The sequence below is a fragment of the Pseudonaja textilis genome, chromosome 5, assembly GCF_049901715.1.
Source record: "Pseudonaja textilis isolate UNSWEBS1 chromosome 5, rPseTex1.2, whole genome shotgun sequence".
In the NCBI taxonomy this organism is placed as follows: Eukaryota; Metazoa; Chordata; class Lepidosauria; order Squamata; family Elapidae; genus Pseudonaja; species Pseudonaja textilis.
This window is the reverse complement of record NC_141994.1, coordinates 6,528,318-6,543,648: the sequence shown is the minus strand read 5'-3', so window position 1 is coordinate 6,543,648 and position 15,331 is coordinate 6,528,318. Positions and strand designations below refer to the sequence as shown.

Below are 15,331 nucleotides of genomic sequence, written 5' to 3'. Positions count from 1 at the left end.
GTGATAGAATATATCTCTGCACAAAACTTAAATTCCATCATGGTAAAATACTAGAAGAGACATAAAAAGAACCAAGGTAAATCATTAAGGAAAAACTGCATATTGGAGTTACAATGTAAACCACATATCGTTGGTTATTGCACAATATATTCCTTTAATTTACAGGAAAGTTTGTTACAAATGTTTCATTAACAGTTTGGTTAGATGTTAAAAAATTACAAAGGTGCATTTTTACAGTTTTTATTAATTACAACCAGAAGAGTGTGAATGAGATCAATGTGCTAATGTATTCTATTTCCTGCTTTTATAAATTAATACCCTTCCTCTTAATATATTCTTTACCATACAAAAGCTCTGCAGCTACAGTAAAGGCAATCCTCAATTTATGACCACAACTGAGCAAAATATGTCTGCTGCTAAGTGTTAAGTGAATTTTGCCTCATTTTAAGAAATTTCTAGCCACCATTGTTAAGTGCATTGCTGCAGTTGTTAAATTATTAACATGGCTGTTAAATGAATTGACTGGCTTCTCAGAAGGTCATAAAAAATAATCACATGATCCAAGGACATTGCAACCATCATAAATATGAAGTAGTTGCCAAGCATTCAAATTTTGATCACGTGACCATGGAGGTACTGCAACAGTCATAAGTGTGAAAAATTATCAGGTCAGTTTTTTCAGTGCTTGTAACTTTAAACAAATACTTATAAGTTGAGGACTACCTGTATAGTGATAGGACAGTAATAAATTTGTAATAGTAGTATGCATCATGATGGATTGTTTGCAATATGGGAAACATGAAACACAGTACAACTTTACCTATCTACATTTAGTGGAAAAATGAATAGAAATAAATGAAGTATACAATAATATACCAATTAAAATATGAATTCTTGTGTTTTATCTTGTTTTAGCAAAATATCACTGCTTCCTTTATTGCACAAGTTAGTATTCCAAATGTGATTTATCAAAGTAGTGAACAGTGGAAACAGACATTCCAAGGTTGAAACTATTGATACATAATTTTGTTTCAGGTTTATTTCTATGCAAGTCTAAAAGGATGCCTATTATTTTTCTTTTCAGACATAGCTTAAAGAACTATTTCCCTTGTAAGTAGTTTCTATAAAGAACAGCATCTCTAAAGTTTGCAACTTATGAAAACTTCTTAATTTCATAGCCTTATGCAATATTGAGAAATATCTTTGCTCGTACATATGTTTATTAATTTAATGAGTAAGACTGCTGTTCATTAAGTTTACTATAGGAGTGTGGTTAGTAAGGATTTTAGCTGTTCTCTGCAATTTACATAAAATATAGTTAACATGCCATCAAGCTGCATGTGATTCTGTAAGATTGTAAAGTATTTCTTAATTAGTTACTAAACGCAGGATGTTTATTTAATTTTATTCATTATTAAAGCATTCTGTTCTACAGAAATATATTAGAAGTCTTTTTTAAAGCTTTAAACCAGTATTAGTAAATTTTACTTAATGTATGATTAAGGAATATAGCACACATTACTTATGTTATCAACCTTGTTTCTCACTCCTACTTCTTTCATTTTTTTCTATCATTGTACCAGCAGAACATACACTGAAGTATACACTCACATGGATACACACTTCCAACACCTACCTACAGTATATATATTTCAAATTATTCTTAAGATATATGTTTTTGGTCATTGATTTAGACAGGAAAAACAACTGAGGTAAACAAACTGTTTATTTTATATTTATTTAGTTAATTTTAGGATTTGGGAGATAAAGTGATTATTGAAAAGTATTTATTACAGTGTAATATTTATTACTTTGATGACCCCTTATATATACCTACACACACACACACTCACGCACACAGTTATACAAAATTATCCTATTTATTTTAAAATGTACAAAATGTTATTTTATAAAAGTAATAAGTAAGTTTTAAGATATCCTGCAGAATGTAAGTAAGAATATTTGCCAAACAATACCACACAGCTTGCCTTCCTAAGAACTAAAAGCAAAGTTTATACTCTTGTTTAGTATATCTATCAAAAAATCTACTTCACAGAAAGTTTAATCATCTTAGTCCACTATCAATAAAAACAAAAGTCAGCCTGCAGAAAATAAAACAATTCAAGCCAATGAAATAAAAACCAAATATGCATTTCAGTACCATGGACAAGACCAATAGACAGTGCATCTGACATTTAATTTAAATGTATCCTGATGCAGTATAAAACATTCAAACTATGAATGAAAGATTAAAAATTGCTGGTGGTTAGGCCTTTCTTTTTGACGCAGTATGATAAATATTAGAGCCACACAATTAAGTTTTGACTATTTTTTTCTTTTACCGCTGCCATTAACATTTAACTGAATCACAACCTAAATGTCTCTGGTTTCCAACCAGAAATTACACTGATACAATCTGGTCTCTGTCATTTCAAATTTCAGTCTGGTATATTTTATGTATGTCCTTTATCTGACCCAGTCTAATAAAGTTTTTTTTTTTTAATTCAACTGGTAAAATTATGGTTTGTCATAATATTTTGTTTTCCTTGTGAAACTCCAGAAGTCTGCTTGAATTTGCAAACAAGTGGAAGGAACACTTTCAGGAAAATAAACTATTGAATAGAAAAAAAAGCCTAAATACTTACTTTTCCTCTCCCTCTTCCCAACACACACACAAACATAGCAATGCCCTTTTTTAATTAAAGTGTTAATTATAGTTGTACAGTAACCCATAGTAGCTTTATTAAAGATTGATTCATTTCAAAGAGATAATTCTATCATCATAATCACAATTGCAATCTTATTTATATCCATCCCCAAGGCAGAGTTAAGTGGTTTCTGCTGCCATTGATCTCAGTGATCGTGCTTAAATTACACGCTTAAAGTTTTACAGAACACAATGAGGATTAAGTCTTTCAGTCTGTCCTATTTCTGAAATGTCACTGAAGTTTATAGCAATACTCATTCATATAAATCTATTTCACTCTCCTTAGTGAAATGCTAAACTTGATCCAGAAATAATGCATATCTTCAGTGCTTAATATTTTTTGTTGTTTGTTTGTTTGTTTTTGGTGCTCAGTATTTGTTATTTAAGAACAAACGAATGTTTTTGAGATAAAATATGAGTTGATCGCAAGATACCTCCAACTTTAATCTTTTCCCTTTCTCCCTTAACCTCCATGCCCTATGATGAGAAATAGGGGTTAGGGCAGTTCAAAATGTCTGAAGGTTAATAAGATGGGAAAGTTATTGTGGAACTTATAACAGATAAATTTGCAAGACATTATGGTAATAATGGGCATTTTAAAAAAAGAAATTAATCCTTTCCCAATAAATCATTGCTCAACTAATTTGGAATAAAATTACAAATAAACTCCTTCAAATTAACTTACCTCTATATGTCATATCCAGATAATACTGTGAGATGCATTTTTGGGGTATCAGTCATTTTGAGGATTAAACTCTGATTTTTAAGGATAAGCATAGGCTGAACAATTTCCCATTAAAACTTTTTAAAAAACTTAGTTCACATCATAGTGCTTCTTCAAAAAAGATATTTATATAAAATGCTACATTGCAAGAAATCATGAAATAACCTATAACGCCCTGTTGGTGAATTCATCATGATTTCCAAAAGTTAGCTTCTAGAATGAAAAACTAAATATAAGTTTTAGATGCTTAATGCAACATTTCAAAATCAGCTATATTGACAACTTTAACATATATTTTAAAAGGCAAACTTAGAAGCGTTGTGTTAGTTTTTATATTATTTGACTATAATTCTTCTGAGGTGAAAGGTTATTTACATTTTTGCTATGAGTACATAAACTATTATAAAGTTCCTTATCATACCAATCAAGGATAATAGGAAAACAGAATTGTTACCTTTTGCCTAAAACTCAACCATCATTACATCAAACCATAAAGGAAAAATAGGAGGATAAACTTGCGTACAAACTTCAACGGGAATATCTGAATAGGTAAAAGAAAAAAATACAAAATTCACAGCAAACCTAGAATTTAAGGGAACTCATAATTGTACCTCTCAATATTTTCTATTTACATGAGAGAAAGTGAAGTGGCATCTTCTGCATGTCATAAAGGATCATAAGCATTTCCTCAACTGAGCACAATTATGCATCATTTTTCATCACTTTTAAAAAAAAAAACCAGGCAAAGATAATCCAGATAACAATGCAAATTGTCTACATTTTACATAAATAGATATAAAACCATACGCACTTACCCCAAGGTGGTCATAGTAACAATGGTATACCAGAAAGCAGCAGGAATACTGGTAAACTTGCTGGCAGATGAACCTTTTTCAGCATAGAACATGACTGTAGCAAAGATTATGATGGCCATAGTGAGAGAAAAAAGGAGAAAACCAAGCTCTGAGGCACAGCTTTTCAGAGTGTAGCCAAGGATGCGTAGACCCTGTGAGTGGCGTGAAAATTTAAAGATCCGGAAGACCCGGAAGACACGCAGGGTTACAAAAGCCCCACTGACATCCTCATTGTTGGTCATCACCAGACCAATGTAATATGGCATAATCGCCACAACATCAATGATGCTCATGACGCTACGGACAAACTTATAGCGGCTTGGAGCAGCCACCAAGCGCAAGAGATACTCAACAGTGAAGATCATGACACAAGCTGTATCTAGGCAGAAGAAAGCCACGTCGTAGCGCTCTCCACAGGACAACTCCTTGATGGCACCCGGAGTTATCCCACAGGGCACAGTCTCCACCACATTCGCAATGACAGAAACAGCAATGAAAAAGCCAGTAACATAGTAAAAAACCAGGGCCAGTGTGCTGGTATGTGGATTCTCAAAGGCCCGCCACATCCTTTCTCGAGCGGTCATGGAAGGAAGATGGCACTCATTGGCGTTATCCTGATCAGCATCGTCCTGGAGGCGTTCAGCATTTTCCCGTCGTCGATCCTTGTATTCCTCGTAGCAGCAATCGCCAATGATTTCAGGGATAATACCAAAGAAGGCCAGCTCCTCGTCATAGGCTGAAATGCATTCTTGACGGGGATAGTGTAACTTCCCTGTTCTATAGAAATTGAGGATGTGTCGGAAGATGTCTGGATCCCGGTCGAAAAAGTATTGCTGTGTCTCTGGGTGGTAGAAAAAGTCCCTCTCTGAGCTGCCCAGAAGGGTATCAGGATAGCGTTCGAGGGTGTCCAGCCAGGTCTGGAACTGGGTGCCGCTCACATTCAGCACAATCAGAGAATCCTGACTACATTTCCTCTCCTGCCGAGGTGCATTTGGCATAGGGTTGGAGGCCACTGGCATCCATCCTATTGCTGCTGCTCGGGCAAAAGGCAACCACGCTGCTACTCCTGCTGCCATTGTGGAAGCTGCTGGTGGTATGGCTGGGCGGTCTCTTTAGAAAACAATCCAGTCTTCTAAAATGAAGGGAAAGGGGGAAAAACACAGAATGTAGCAAGAAATTATCCCACACTTTATATGTATGACAGAGAAATCTTCCCTATATTATTATTATTATTATTATTATTATTATTATTATTATTATAATAATAATAATAATAATAATATCTTCTTTCCCTTCCAACCCTTCCCAAAGAACAGGCTCTGGCCGTTGCTTAACTCTTATTTGACATATTTGGAGTTAACCAACTGTGGGGCACGAAAAGCTGTTCTTTGTTTTTGATCAACACGAAGCACCTCCTTTCTCCCTTAGGTAGGCTGAAGTCAGGGAAGATGAACATGCACAAAAATGCAGCAAAAAATATACTGTCTGCAAAAGCAGATCAGCCAGCCTGTCAGATCCAGGGAGTGGTAATCAGTCAGCAATTTTATCAAACCAAGAGATAACTCCTAGCTCAGCAATATTCCGGTCTTTTTCTGATTCTCAGGAAAGACATCCTGACATCTCTCCCATTTGTCTACTACAACCATCAGCTGCAAATAGTTGTTTGGGAACTGAGGAGAGAATTTAAAAAAAAATGGATTTTCTTTCTTTCTTGAATGCTTAGGCTAGTGCTACAGAAAGAACACCTGCTAGGACATCTACTTACATCTCTTTGCAAACCATAGTTTTTAAGGAGAAAGGTGTGAAGATGTCCCTTTTCCAATTTACAGCTGATTCCCTTTATCCCAATGATCATCACTTCACACCACACCACACACTCCTATTTTCCAGGCTCTTGTACTGAAGGAGCAAGGCAGAGGGACAGAGAACTAGCAGCCTCCAACTTGATACTGGGAAGCTTTTTTTGACTAAAGAAAAGGCAAGCTGAGAAATAATAGCTCAGCTCACAAAGAATCCTGCAAGGTTCCTTAGAGAAAACGAAGTGAAATTTTAAAAGCAGAAAAATTAAGGCTGAACAGCAAGACGAGGGGAGATCCAAATTGACCGTTGAACTGGACAGAACAACCACTTGTGGGAAACATGCAAAAAAAAAAAGAAAAAAGGGAGGGATGAAAAGAACAATTTGGAAGGGAAGAAGGAGGTTAGCTAGAGCCAAGGCAAAAAGTCAGGGTCTTCATCCTGAACTGAAAATTCGGAAGGAGCTTTAAGGGAAGTTTAGGATGGCAGAGAAATGGACAAAGTGATCGGTGGAGGAAAGGTTTGGAGAGTTGGTCTTGAGGAGATAAGGAGAATCCTAAAATGGAAAGTTTGAGGTTGGAATGTTTCGAATACACCTGATTTAGGAAATAAAGGTGACATTCGGTGTGGTTCTCACCGTCGGCATGGGGGGGCGGCAAAGGGAGGTGACTTACAGCCCTTAACCCAGAAACAGGGCTAGGCTAATGAGATGTTGGCGTTCTTTTGGTTGAAGATTACAGACAGACTCCATCTGTGGGTTGGGGAAACAAAGGTTAAGAAGAAGGAGCCTGAGTTGTACACCAACACACTTCAAAGGCATGAGGTCTGCACGTGCCTGTGCGAAAGCAGTAACACTCTGGGAGGAAAACAAGGAGCCCTTTCAATCTGGAGATTCATTCCGGGACCGGGACCTCGAAGGATCAAGGGCAAGAAGTGAGTGCGAGGTATCTCGGCTAGGACCACCAAAGGACTCATTTGGGAGCCGGGTGGAGGTGCCGGATAGGGACCAAGAGAGCCGTTTGACTTTAGCTTCCACCTCCCCGACCTTACACACCGAATGGACTCCTTTGATGCACACACACACACACACACACACACACAGAGCCACGACGCCCCTCTCTCCACCAGCTGCAAGGGCAACCTTGGCCGGACTGCTCCGGCTCCCTCTTCCAACTCTCCCCGCCACTTGATGCTGCCCCGCTCGGAGGCAGCGCGCCCAAAGCTCTGGCCGGGGTGGAGAAGGAGGGAAGGGAAGAGGGAGGGGAGGGGGCGTCCATTTGGGAAAGAGGGGGAGGGTGAGCGGCGATCCAAGAGGCCTCTGCCTCGAAGGGGTGTGTGTGTGTGTATGGGGGGGGGTTTCCAGCCACCAGCCACCCGCCCCACGCACGGAGTCCTCCTCGGTCGTCTTCCCCCCCCCCACCAACTCTCCCTTCGCCTTACCTGAGGGCGAAGTCCGGCCGGAGCGCTCGCTGCTGGGCATGGAGGGGGTGGGTGGGTGGGTGGGTGTGGGGGGAGGAAAGCCGAAAGTGGCCGAAGCTCCGCGCCCACTCCCACCCCTCTTGGCTCTCTCCCCGCCCTCCTCGCCCCCCCGCGCTCTGCAACAAGTTCGAGCGGCGGACGTGGGAAGCGAGCGACGCAATCCCGTCTGGTGGCAACTCGACGCAGCCGCTTCTCTTCTCCCCTTCCTCTTCCTCTTCCTCCCCCCTCAGGCGGGTCTCGTCAGGCGGGAGAGCCGGGACGGCCACGGGACGGCGGAGGGGCAGGGTGGCCGGGGACCGAGCTTCCTTCCCAGCTCCGGAGGATGCCCGGCATGCCTTGAAGAAGAAGAAGAAGCGGAGCCGAAGGGCTCTTTTCCCTTTGCCGCCGAGGTTCCCGCTGCCGGGGGTGGGTGGGTGGGTGGTTGAGGGCGGGCGGCAAACCACGGAGGCGAGCAACCCACCCTCCTCCTCCTCCTCCTCCTGCTGCTGCTGCTGTTGCTGGTGTTGCTGAGGGTGATGCCTCCCCCGGGCAGCTGCTCCGCTTTTCTTTTTAACTGAAAATGTCAGCGGAGGGAGGGAGAAGGCGAATTGGAGTCGTGGCAGGAAGGAGGAGGGGGTGGGGGGGCTTCGATCCGGAGACAAAAAAACAAAAGAGAATTAGAAAACGGCGCCTACTCCGATTTGGCCGTCCAGGCGAAGGGGCTGCGGGCGTGTGAGCGCGCGCGCGCGCGTGTTGCGGTCTGCCCCATTCTCAAAGGCGTCTCTCTCTCTCTCTCTCTCACACACACACACACACGCACAGACACTCTCTCTCTCTCTCTCTCTCTCTCTCTCTCTCTCTCTCTCACTCACACACACACACACAGACACACTCTCTCTCTCTCTCTCTCTCTCTCACACACACACACACACACAGACACACACACACTCTCTCTCTCCACTCTCTCTCACTCACTCACACACACACACAGACACTCTCTCTCTCTCTCTCTCTCTCTCTCACACACACAGACACACAGACACACTCTCACTCTCTCTCTCACACACACACTCTATCTCACACACTCTCTCTCTTTCACACACACACATTCTCTCTCTCTCTCTCTCTCTCACACACACAGACACACAGACACACTCTCACTCTCTCTCTCACACACACACTCTATCTCACACACTCTCTCTCTCTCACACACACACATTCTCACTCTCTCTCTCTCTCTCACACACACACACAGACACACAGACACACTCTCACTCTCTCTCACACACACACTCTATCTCACACACTCTCTCTCTCTCACACACACACATTCTCACTCTCTCTCTCTCTCTCCACACACACACAGACACACAGACACACTCTCATCTCTCTCACACACACTCTGTCTCACACACTCTCTCTCTCTCTCTCACACACACATTCTCACTCTCTCTCTCTCTCTCTCTCTCACACACACACACACACACAGACACAGACACACTCTCACTCTCTCTCACACACACACTCTATCTCACACACACTCTCTCTCTCTCTCTCTCTCTCACACACACACACTCTCTCTCTCTCTCTCTCTCTCACACACACACACACACACACACACGAGAGTGCGCGCCAAAAGCAGACCGAGCCTGAGCTGGGGGGTGCCTTCTTCCCCTTTCTGACAGAGATTAAAGGAAGAGTTTATAAGTCTTTTTCTAAACGGCGCCCCCTCGTCCCCCCATAAAGCGACCGTCAACACAGTGTTCAAAAACACAGTTTTTAAAACTTTGTGATTTTTTTTGTCTCCCCCCTTCGCCTAGTTAAAAAAACACCCGTTTTGTCCCTAGACACGAATGTCTAGGCGTTTCGCTCGAGAGAATCCACGCCTGTTTGAATCCACTTGGTCGAGCTTTCGGGATCTTGCCTGGGGCTTTCGGGATCTTGCCTGGGAAAAAGCGTGTCGTCGTGTCCCCCGCAACCCCCGGTTTCCTATTTTCTTCCTTATGGTGTATTTCTTCGTGTTCCAGTCATATTTTTTTACCACAATCCTTTTTCTTTTTTTTTTTTAACCACTAGATGGTGCCTGGAGGATGGCTTCTGCAAACGCCTTCACCTACAAAACTTTTCAGGGACAGGTTCTTCTCAGAAGTGGCAAACCTCTTATCTAGCCAGCACCACTTCAGAGGTGAACTCACCTGATTGAGTGCTCTTTTATTATCTCCCTACAGAAATGATCTCTGCATACAACACCGGGGAGGAAAAAAAAAAAAAAACGATGAAAGCCTTCCTTTCCAACAAGATTCACTCCGATTTAATCTAGAAAGGTGAACCTGTTTGTCAAGTGGCACAGAGTTAGTCCTCACTTACCTGCCTCGCGCAAGAAGTATTTGCATTTACAACAGGGATGGGGAAAGTATTTCCGGTCCTCACATTTATGACAGTCACGTGCCTGAAATGCGAATGAAAGCTGAAGTAAGGTCATAAGCACACTTCTGGTTTCACTTAATGGCCAAATGGCTAGTTGTGCTCTCTAAATAAGGGTTACCTGTAGTGTAACCAAAGTGTTCAAGAAAGGTTTCAAAGAAACTGGAATTAGGTTCAGGTAAGGGTGCAGAAGATAAACAAGCGACTGGATAATTCAGTATCACAAGGCATGATGGTGTTTTGGAAAGGCAGGAAAGAAGAGCCACAGCCAGGAGGACACTTGGACTAGAGCAGTGGTCCCCAATCTTTGTCTCTTGGCAGCCTCGCTGTGGGGGAGAGGAGAACCAAGTGGAGGGGTTTGGTGTGCATGGGCACCTGCGCACAACTGGTTGCACAAGTGGTGGGCTGGCATGCACATGCATGAACAGCTTGACTTGTACAAGTTGAGTTGCATATGCACGCATGCGTGCTGGCCTGCCAGTTGTGCATCCCAGTTCTGAATTGGCATACATCCCAGTAGTCGACCACAGCGTGGGGTTTGGGGACCCTTAAACTAGAAGCAAATTGGGCTGCGCACACTTCTTTGTTTCTTGCAAGTGTGAAGACAATGGAGGAGAAATGTACCTTCAGACTTGCAACATTGTATTAATGTAACCTTACAATAAAGTAGCAATACTCCATTTGGTTATTTTCTTGTCTGGACTCCCTCACCAGGCTGATACAAGGCGGGACTAGAGAAACAAAGAACATTTAGTCCTGAGACAAGCAGAATGAGGAGGAAAATTGTTTTCAAAAGTTTGAAAGAATGTTATACAGAAGGTGACAACTAGGGATCTTTATAGGAGGTCAAAAAAGTCAAGATGGGCAGTACAACCACACAATTAAAGACCTACCTTTTTTTTATACATGTTAAAAAAGGGTGGGGCCTCTGTTGCATGCTTATGGTACCCATCTTGACTTTTATTAATTACTCATAGTTGCCACTGGTAGCAACAACCTGTTATCTGTGTTCCAGACAGAAAAATATGGAATAATGGCTTTGGAAATTATTTGGAAAAGACACAAAAAAACCTATTTAATACTGTATGTTCATATCCTGTCCAGACTCAAAGGGAACCAGGAAAGAAAGAAACAATTCCTTGAAAGAAGTGGGATGTATGAGCATTTCCAGATTCCCTTTGAGTCTGGATAGGATATGAACATATTAAGAGTTAGTAGTGTCTTTAAAATTTACCATATCAGGAAAAATTAGTGCTATATGCATTAGAAAGTTTCCTGATTGGTTGCTGGGCTTAGATGGAAATTGAGGATTTTTTTGTTTTCATCTTTGATGGCATTGTCTATATGGTAATGTGTCAATAGTCATTTAGCAAGAATGACCCTTTCTCAAATTCCTCTCTAAAGCTTCTATATTTATTTCCACCCTGCTTGCTTTCTGGCTCTAGGGTAGATGGAAGAACGAATCATTGTTAACCACAGGTTTGAGCAGATTGTTTTACAAATGGCTTAGGAAATAGGCTGAGCCCGCATCTCAAATAAATATGCTGTTTCACCATTTCTACAAAGGAAAACATTAATGCAACTCAACTACACGATTACAGTGATTTATATTTATTTAAATTATATAACAAATATTCAATCTGTGCCATGATTCCCATTCAAGAAGTATTCTTCTCTCCGAATATTTCACTTTCAGAACTGGCCATTCATAGTCAGAACACTTCCAAGAAAGAATAGACTTACACAATCCAGACTTGGAGAATTGGGGGCTAAAATATTTCAGTCTGAAAATGTCAATGTACACCTTTAGAAATATTGTGTTCTGTTAGCATAGTGAAAGAAAATACCAAACACAATAAAAGCAGGTTGGTAAAATGGTTAAAAATAAAATATGTATATGACAATTGGGATAAAAGAATTTTTGACATGGCAGATGCTTTGTGATTTGTGTTTATTGTTCTACTAAGCACTTTAGCTAGCTCTTTACATAAAATGCTTTAATAGTTGAAAGGTAAAGATGAAAGCATGATTTCCTATATTGGTGAAGCTGGATTACAGGATTGAATGTGTGTGCATGTGTACACACATCTCCAGTTGAAATTCATGTTGAACAGATAAAACATAGCTTATCTCTTTCTGCACTTAATCCCTATGGCATTTAATCTGAATTAGTATTTATCCCAACTCAATCTTGGATTTTCTTTTTGAAAGTTCCAGATTGATTAAAAAAAAAGAAGAACTATGAATAAGAAGTCAGAATATGTGTGAGACTAGTTTTCTATTTATGCCAATTTGCCTTCAACATACGCTTGCCAATATAGATAGCTGAAACATACTGTATATTAACTAAACAATATGGCACCAATGCTTTAACAGACTGCAATTTTATCTAAGAAACACTGTGCTTGAATGTAAATTAAATTCAATTTCATAAGGATTTAAAAATTAAAATGAAAGTTGTTCGATGAGTCCGTTTGGTAAATGATAGGCAGGAGGTCGGGAACTGGTAAGCAGCCTTTATTTAAATTGGTCTCAGAAAAAGCTGCTTAGCCACACCAGGCACCAGCTTTTATAGCTGGCGCTGTCCAAAACTTCAGCCACTGACAGGACTTTGTTTTTCCCGCCAGCGGCTGGGCCAATGAGTGGTGTCTGTTAGCTGACTCCACTCCTTGACCATATTTGGTCATATACAACAACCCTCCCCTCCTAGTTAGTGTTCCTCCAATCAGCGCCTGCCTACCATACGTAATTGCATAAGTAGGCAGGGCTTCGATGGATGTGACTGGACCTGCACACCTCACTTGTTCCTGGGGCGTTGGCCCGAATGGATGGGTCCGCCGCTGCTCTGGTTCCTGCCAGTGGACTCCACTCCTTGGCCATATTTGGTCATATACAACAAAAGTTATTACTGGAGTATTCACTTTTGTCCTATCAATAGATCATACATTTAAAAATGTACAATATTTAGCTTCAAATTAACACGCAGGTTAATATAATTTGGGAAAGTTTACATAGGGGTCACAATGTGGTGTTGAATATCTCTAAAATAAGGAAATTGTCAATTTGTTAAAAGCTGGGTTGCAGCAAAGAAAATACCATAGTTTTTGCACTATAAGATGCTCCAGACCATAAGATGCACCTAGCTTTTGGAGAGGAAAACAAGAAAAGATCTGCCTCTGCCTCCCAGCAATTTGCCTCCATGCAGCAAACGTCAAATAGTCTGGTCAGCTTCAGCACAGCCTGATTTAGCATGAGCAGCTGATTAGCAGTTGGATTGACCTCCTGGAATACTGTTGACCAGCTGTTTCAGGCTGTGGAGTACGCTGCCGCCCATCGCTGCCACTGCCACCCATTGCCGCTGCCTGTCACCACCTCTGTGCACCCCATTTTCAGCCTCCAAGTGCCGCATTTTTTGCCTCCATGTGTCCCGTTTTCATCCCATTCCCAGTGGTGGAGATCCCCACTGCCTATCACCACCATCACCGTTGCTGGTTGCCGCTGCTGCTGATTGCTGCTGCTGCCGATCGCTGCCGCCATTCCCTGCCACCAATGGTGGCAATAGGTGGCAGTGGCGATCAGCAGTGATCGTTGGCAGTGGTGATCAGCGATGATAGGCGCGGTGGCAATCCCTGCCACCTGGAACAGGCCAAAAACAGGATGTGCAGTGGCCAAAAGTGGGACGCGTGGAGGCTGAAAACGAAGCATGTAGAGGTGGTGATAGGCAGCAGTGATGATCGGTGGTGTTGGCAGCAATGGGCGGCTGGAACTTCCCCACAGTCTGGAACAGCTGATCGTTGGTATTCCAGGAGGCCGATCCAATCAGGTTCTTATGCTAATTCAGGATGTGCTGAATCTGACCAGGCTGTTTGTTGTAAGGAGACAAATTACTGGGAGGAAGGGACTGAAGGGCCAGTGGGTGGGTGGGCTTTGGCCACATTCCCTCTATAAGACGCACAGACATTTCCACCCACGTTTTTTTGCGGGGGCGAGTGTCTCTTATAGTGCAAAAATATGGTAATTTTCATAATAGAAAGTAATTGCTCTGATTTTAAGGAATCAATCTAGAATATACATTTATTCTCTATTTTTTTTTAAAAAAAAATCTTTCTCTTTAATGGCACATGGTCCACATATAATGATCAGGTGATTGAGTCACTTGAGTTCAAGAAGAGATTGATCAAACTTATCATGTAGAACTCTTTATTCTTTGACTTTCTTTGTTATGTTTTAACCATTAAAATGCAATTATTTTTCTTTTGTTATTATTGTTCATTATAGTCTTTTTCTTTTGTGTTTTACTATTTTAACAAGAACAGCTAAAAAAAATCATGCTGATTATGCAAATGTACAGTGTACACATAAAATAGGGGATATATATATGTGTGTGTGTGTGTGTGTACACACACACACACACATTTCCTTTTTAACACTGGGTAAGAAACAAAACAAGATGTGCTTGAATAATGGGCAGTTGGATAAAATTCTTCATTAGGAATTGAACAATGTTTTAAAGAGACTAACTTTTTGGAAAGTTATGTTGTAGTCAATTTTGGGAAAAGCAGAGTTTTAACATTCCACATACTGCATAAAATATAGATGTTGTATTATTAAGAAGCCTTGCTTTCCAATTTCTTGCAAGCTAGTCAAAACATGTGATACAATTTATCAATCCTGTGTAAAAGGGCAGGGCCTCTGACCTAATAATGTTAGAAGGCAATGTTTTGACTGCTATCAAAGCAAGTGATTGATGTTTTCATCTCAGAAGCACAGCAACAAGTTATGTCCTATAAAAACATCCCTTTTAAACCAAATTCCTGTTTTCTAGCAGATAAACAGGTAAACTTAAAAAAAAAAATTCTAGAATTACAGTAGTAACTAGGCAGAAATTAGTTTCATTAGGCTGAATAGCACTTCCTCCATCATAAGCATAAGAAAGACTGCAAAACTGATAGTTAAGGCTGTAGAGAACTACTTCTGGTTGACATTTGGCTGTAATCAGCTTTGAGTCTTTGGTGAAATAATATTCCTTTGGAAATTCAAATAACTTTTATCTTTTGTTTTTTAAGAAAACCATTAGATCATAACTGTTCTAGCAGACCTTGGGTTAAAATGCTTTCATGTGATTCACTTTGGCATTGGAATATTTATTTGTTATTCATATCTCTGGTATGCTTTTTTTTCCTGCTTTTGGCTTCTATTATTTTTGACATTTTTTTCCTTTTAACTCTGAAGTGGCACAGAAGTATAAAAATAATACAAATAACAGTAAAGGCAACAGGAGCAACAATAAACCTTCCTGGAAATCCTTGAGAATATAAATGTGTGCACACAAACATACACACATATATCTATATCTATAGATCTATC

The 15,331-nt window shown here is 40.8% G+C and overlaps 1 protein-coding gene across 2 annotated transcripts in view; it reads right to left on the bottom strand.

Annotated features, from left to right (window-relative positions):
* The window catches only part of KCND2 (potassium voltage-gated channel subfamily D member 2), a 273,250-nt gene extending 267,833 nt beyond the window's left edge, over positions 1–5,417 (bottom strand). Inside the window, exon 1 of one of the 2 annotated variants that reach the window (XM_026713106.2) lies at positions 4,247–5,417. In XM_026713106.2, the coding sequence (XP_026568891.1) occupies positions 4,247–5,361 (1,115 nt within the window). In that variant the 5' untranslated portion in view covers positions 5,362–5,417. The remainder of the gene's footprint in view (positions 1–4,246) is intronic. The other variant, XM_087934052.1, reaches the window with a different exon arrangement.
* Positions 5,418–15,331: the final 9,914 nt, after the last annotated feature.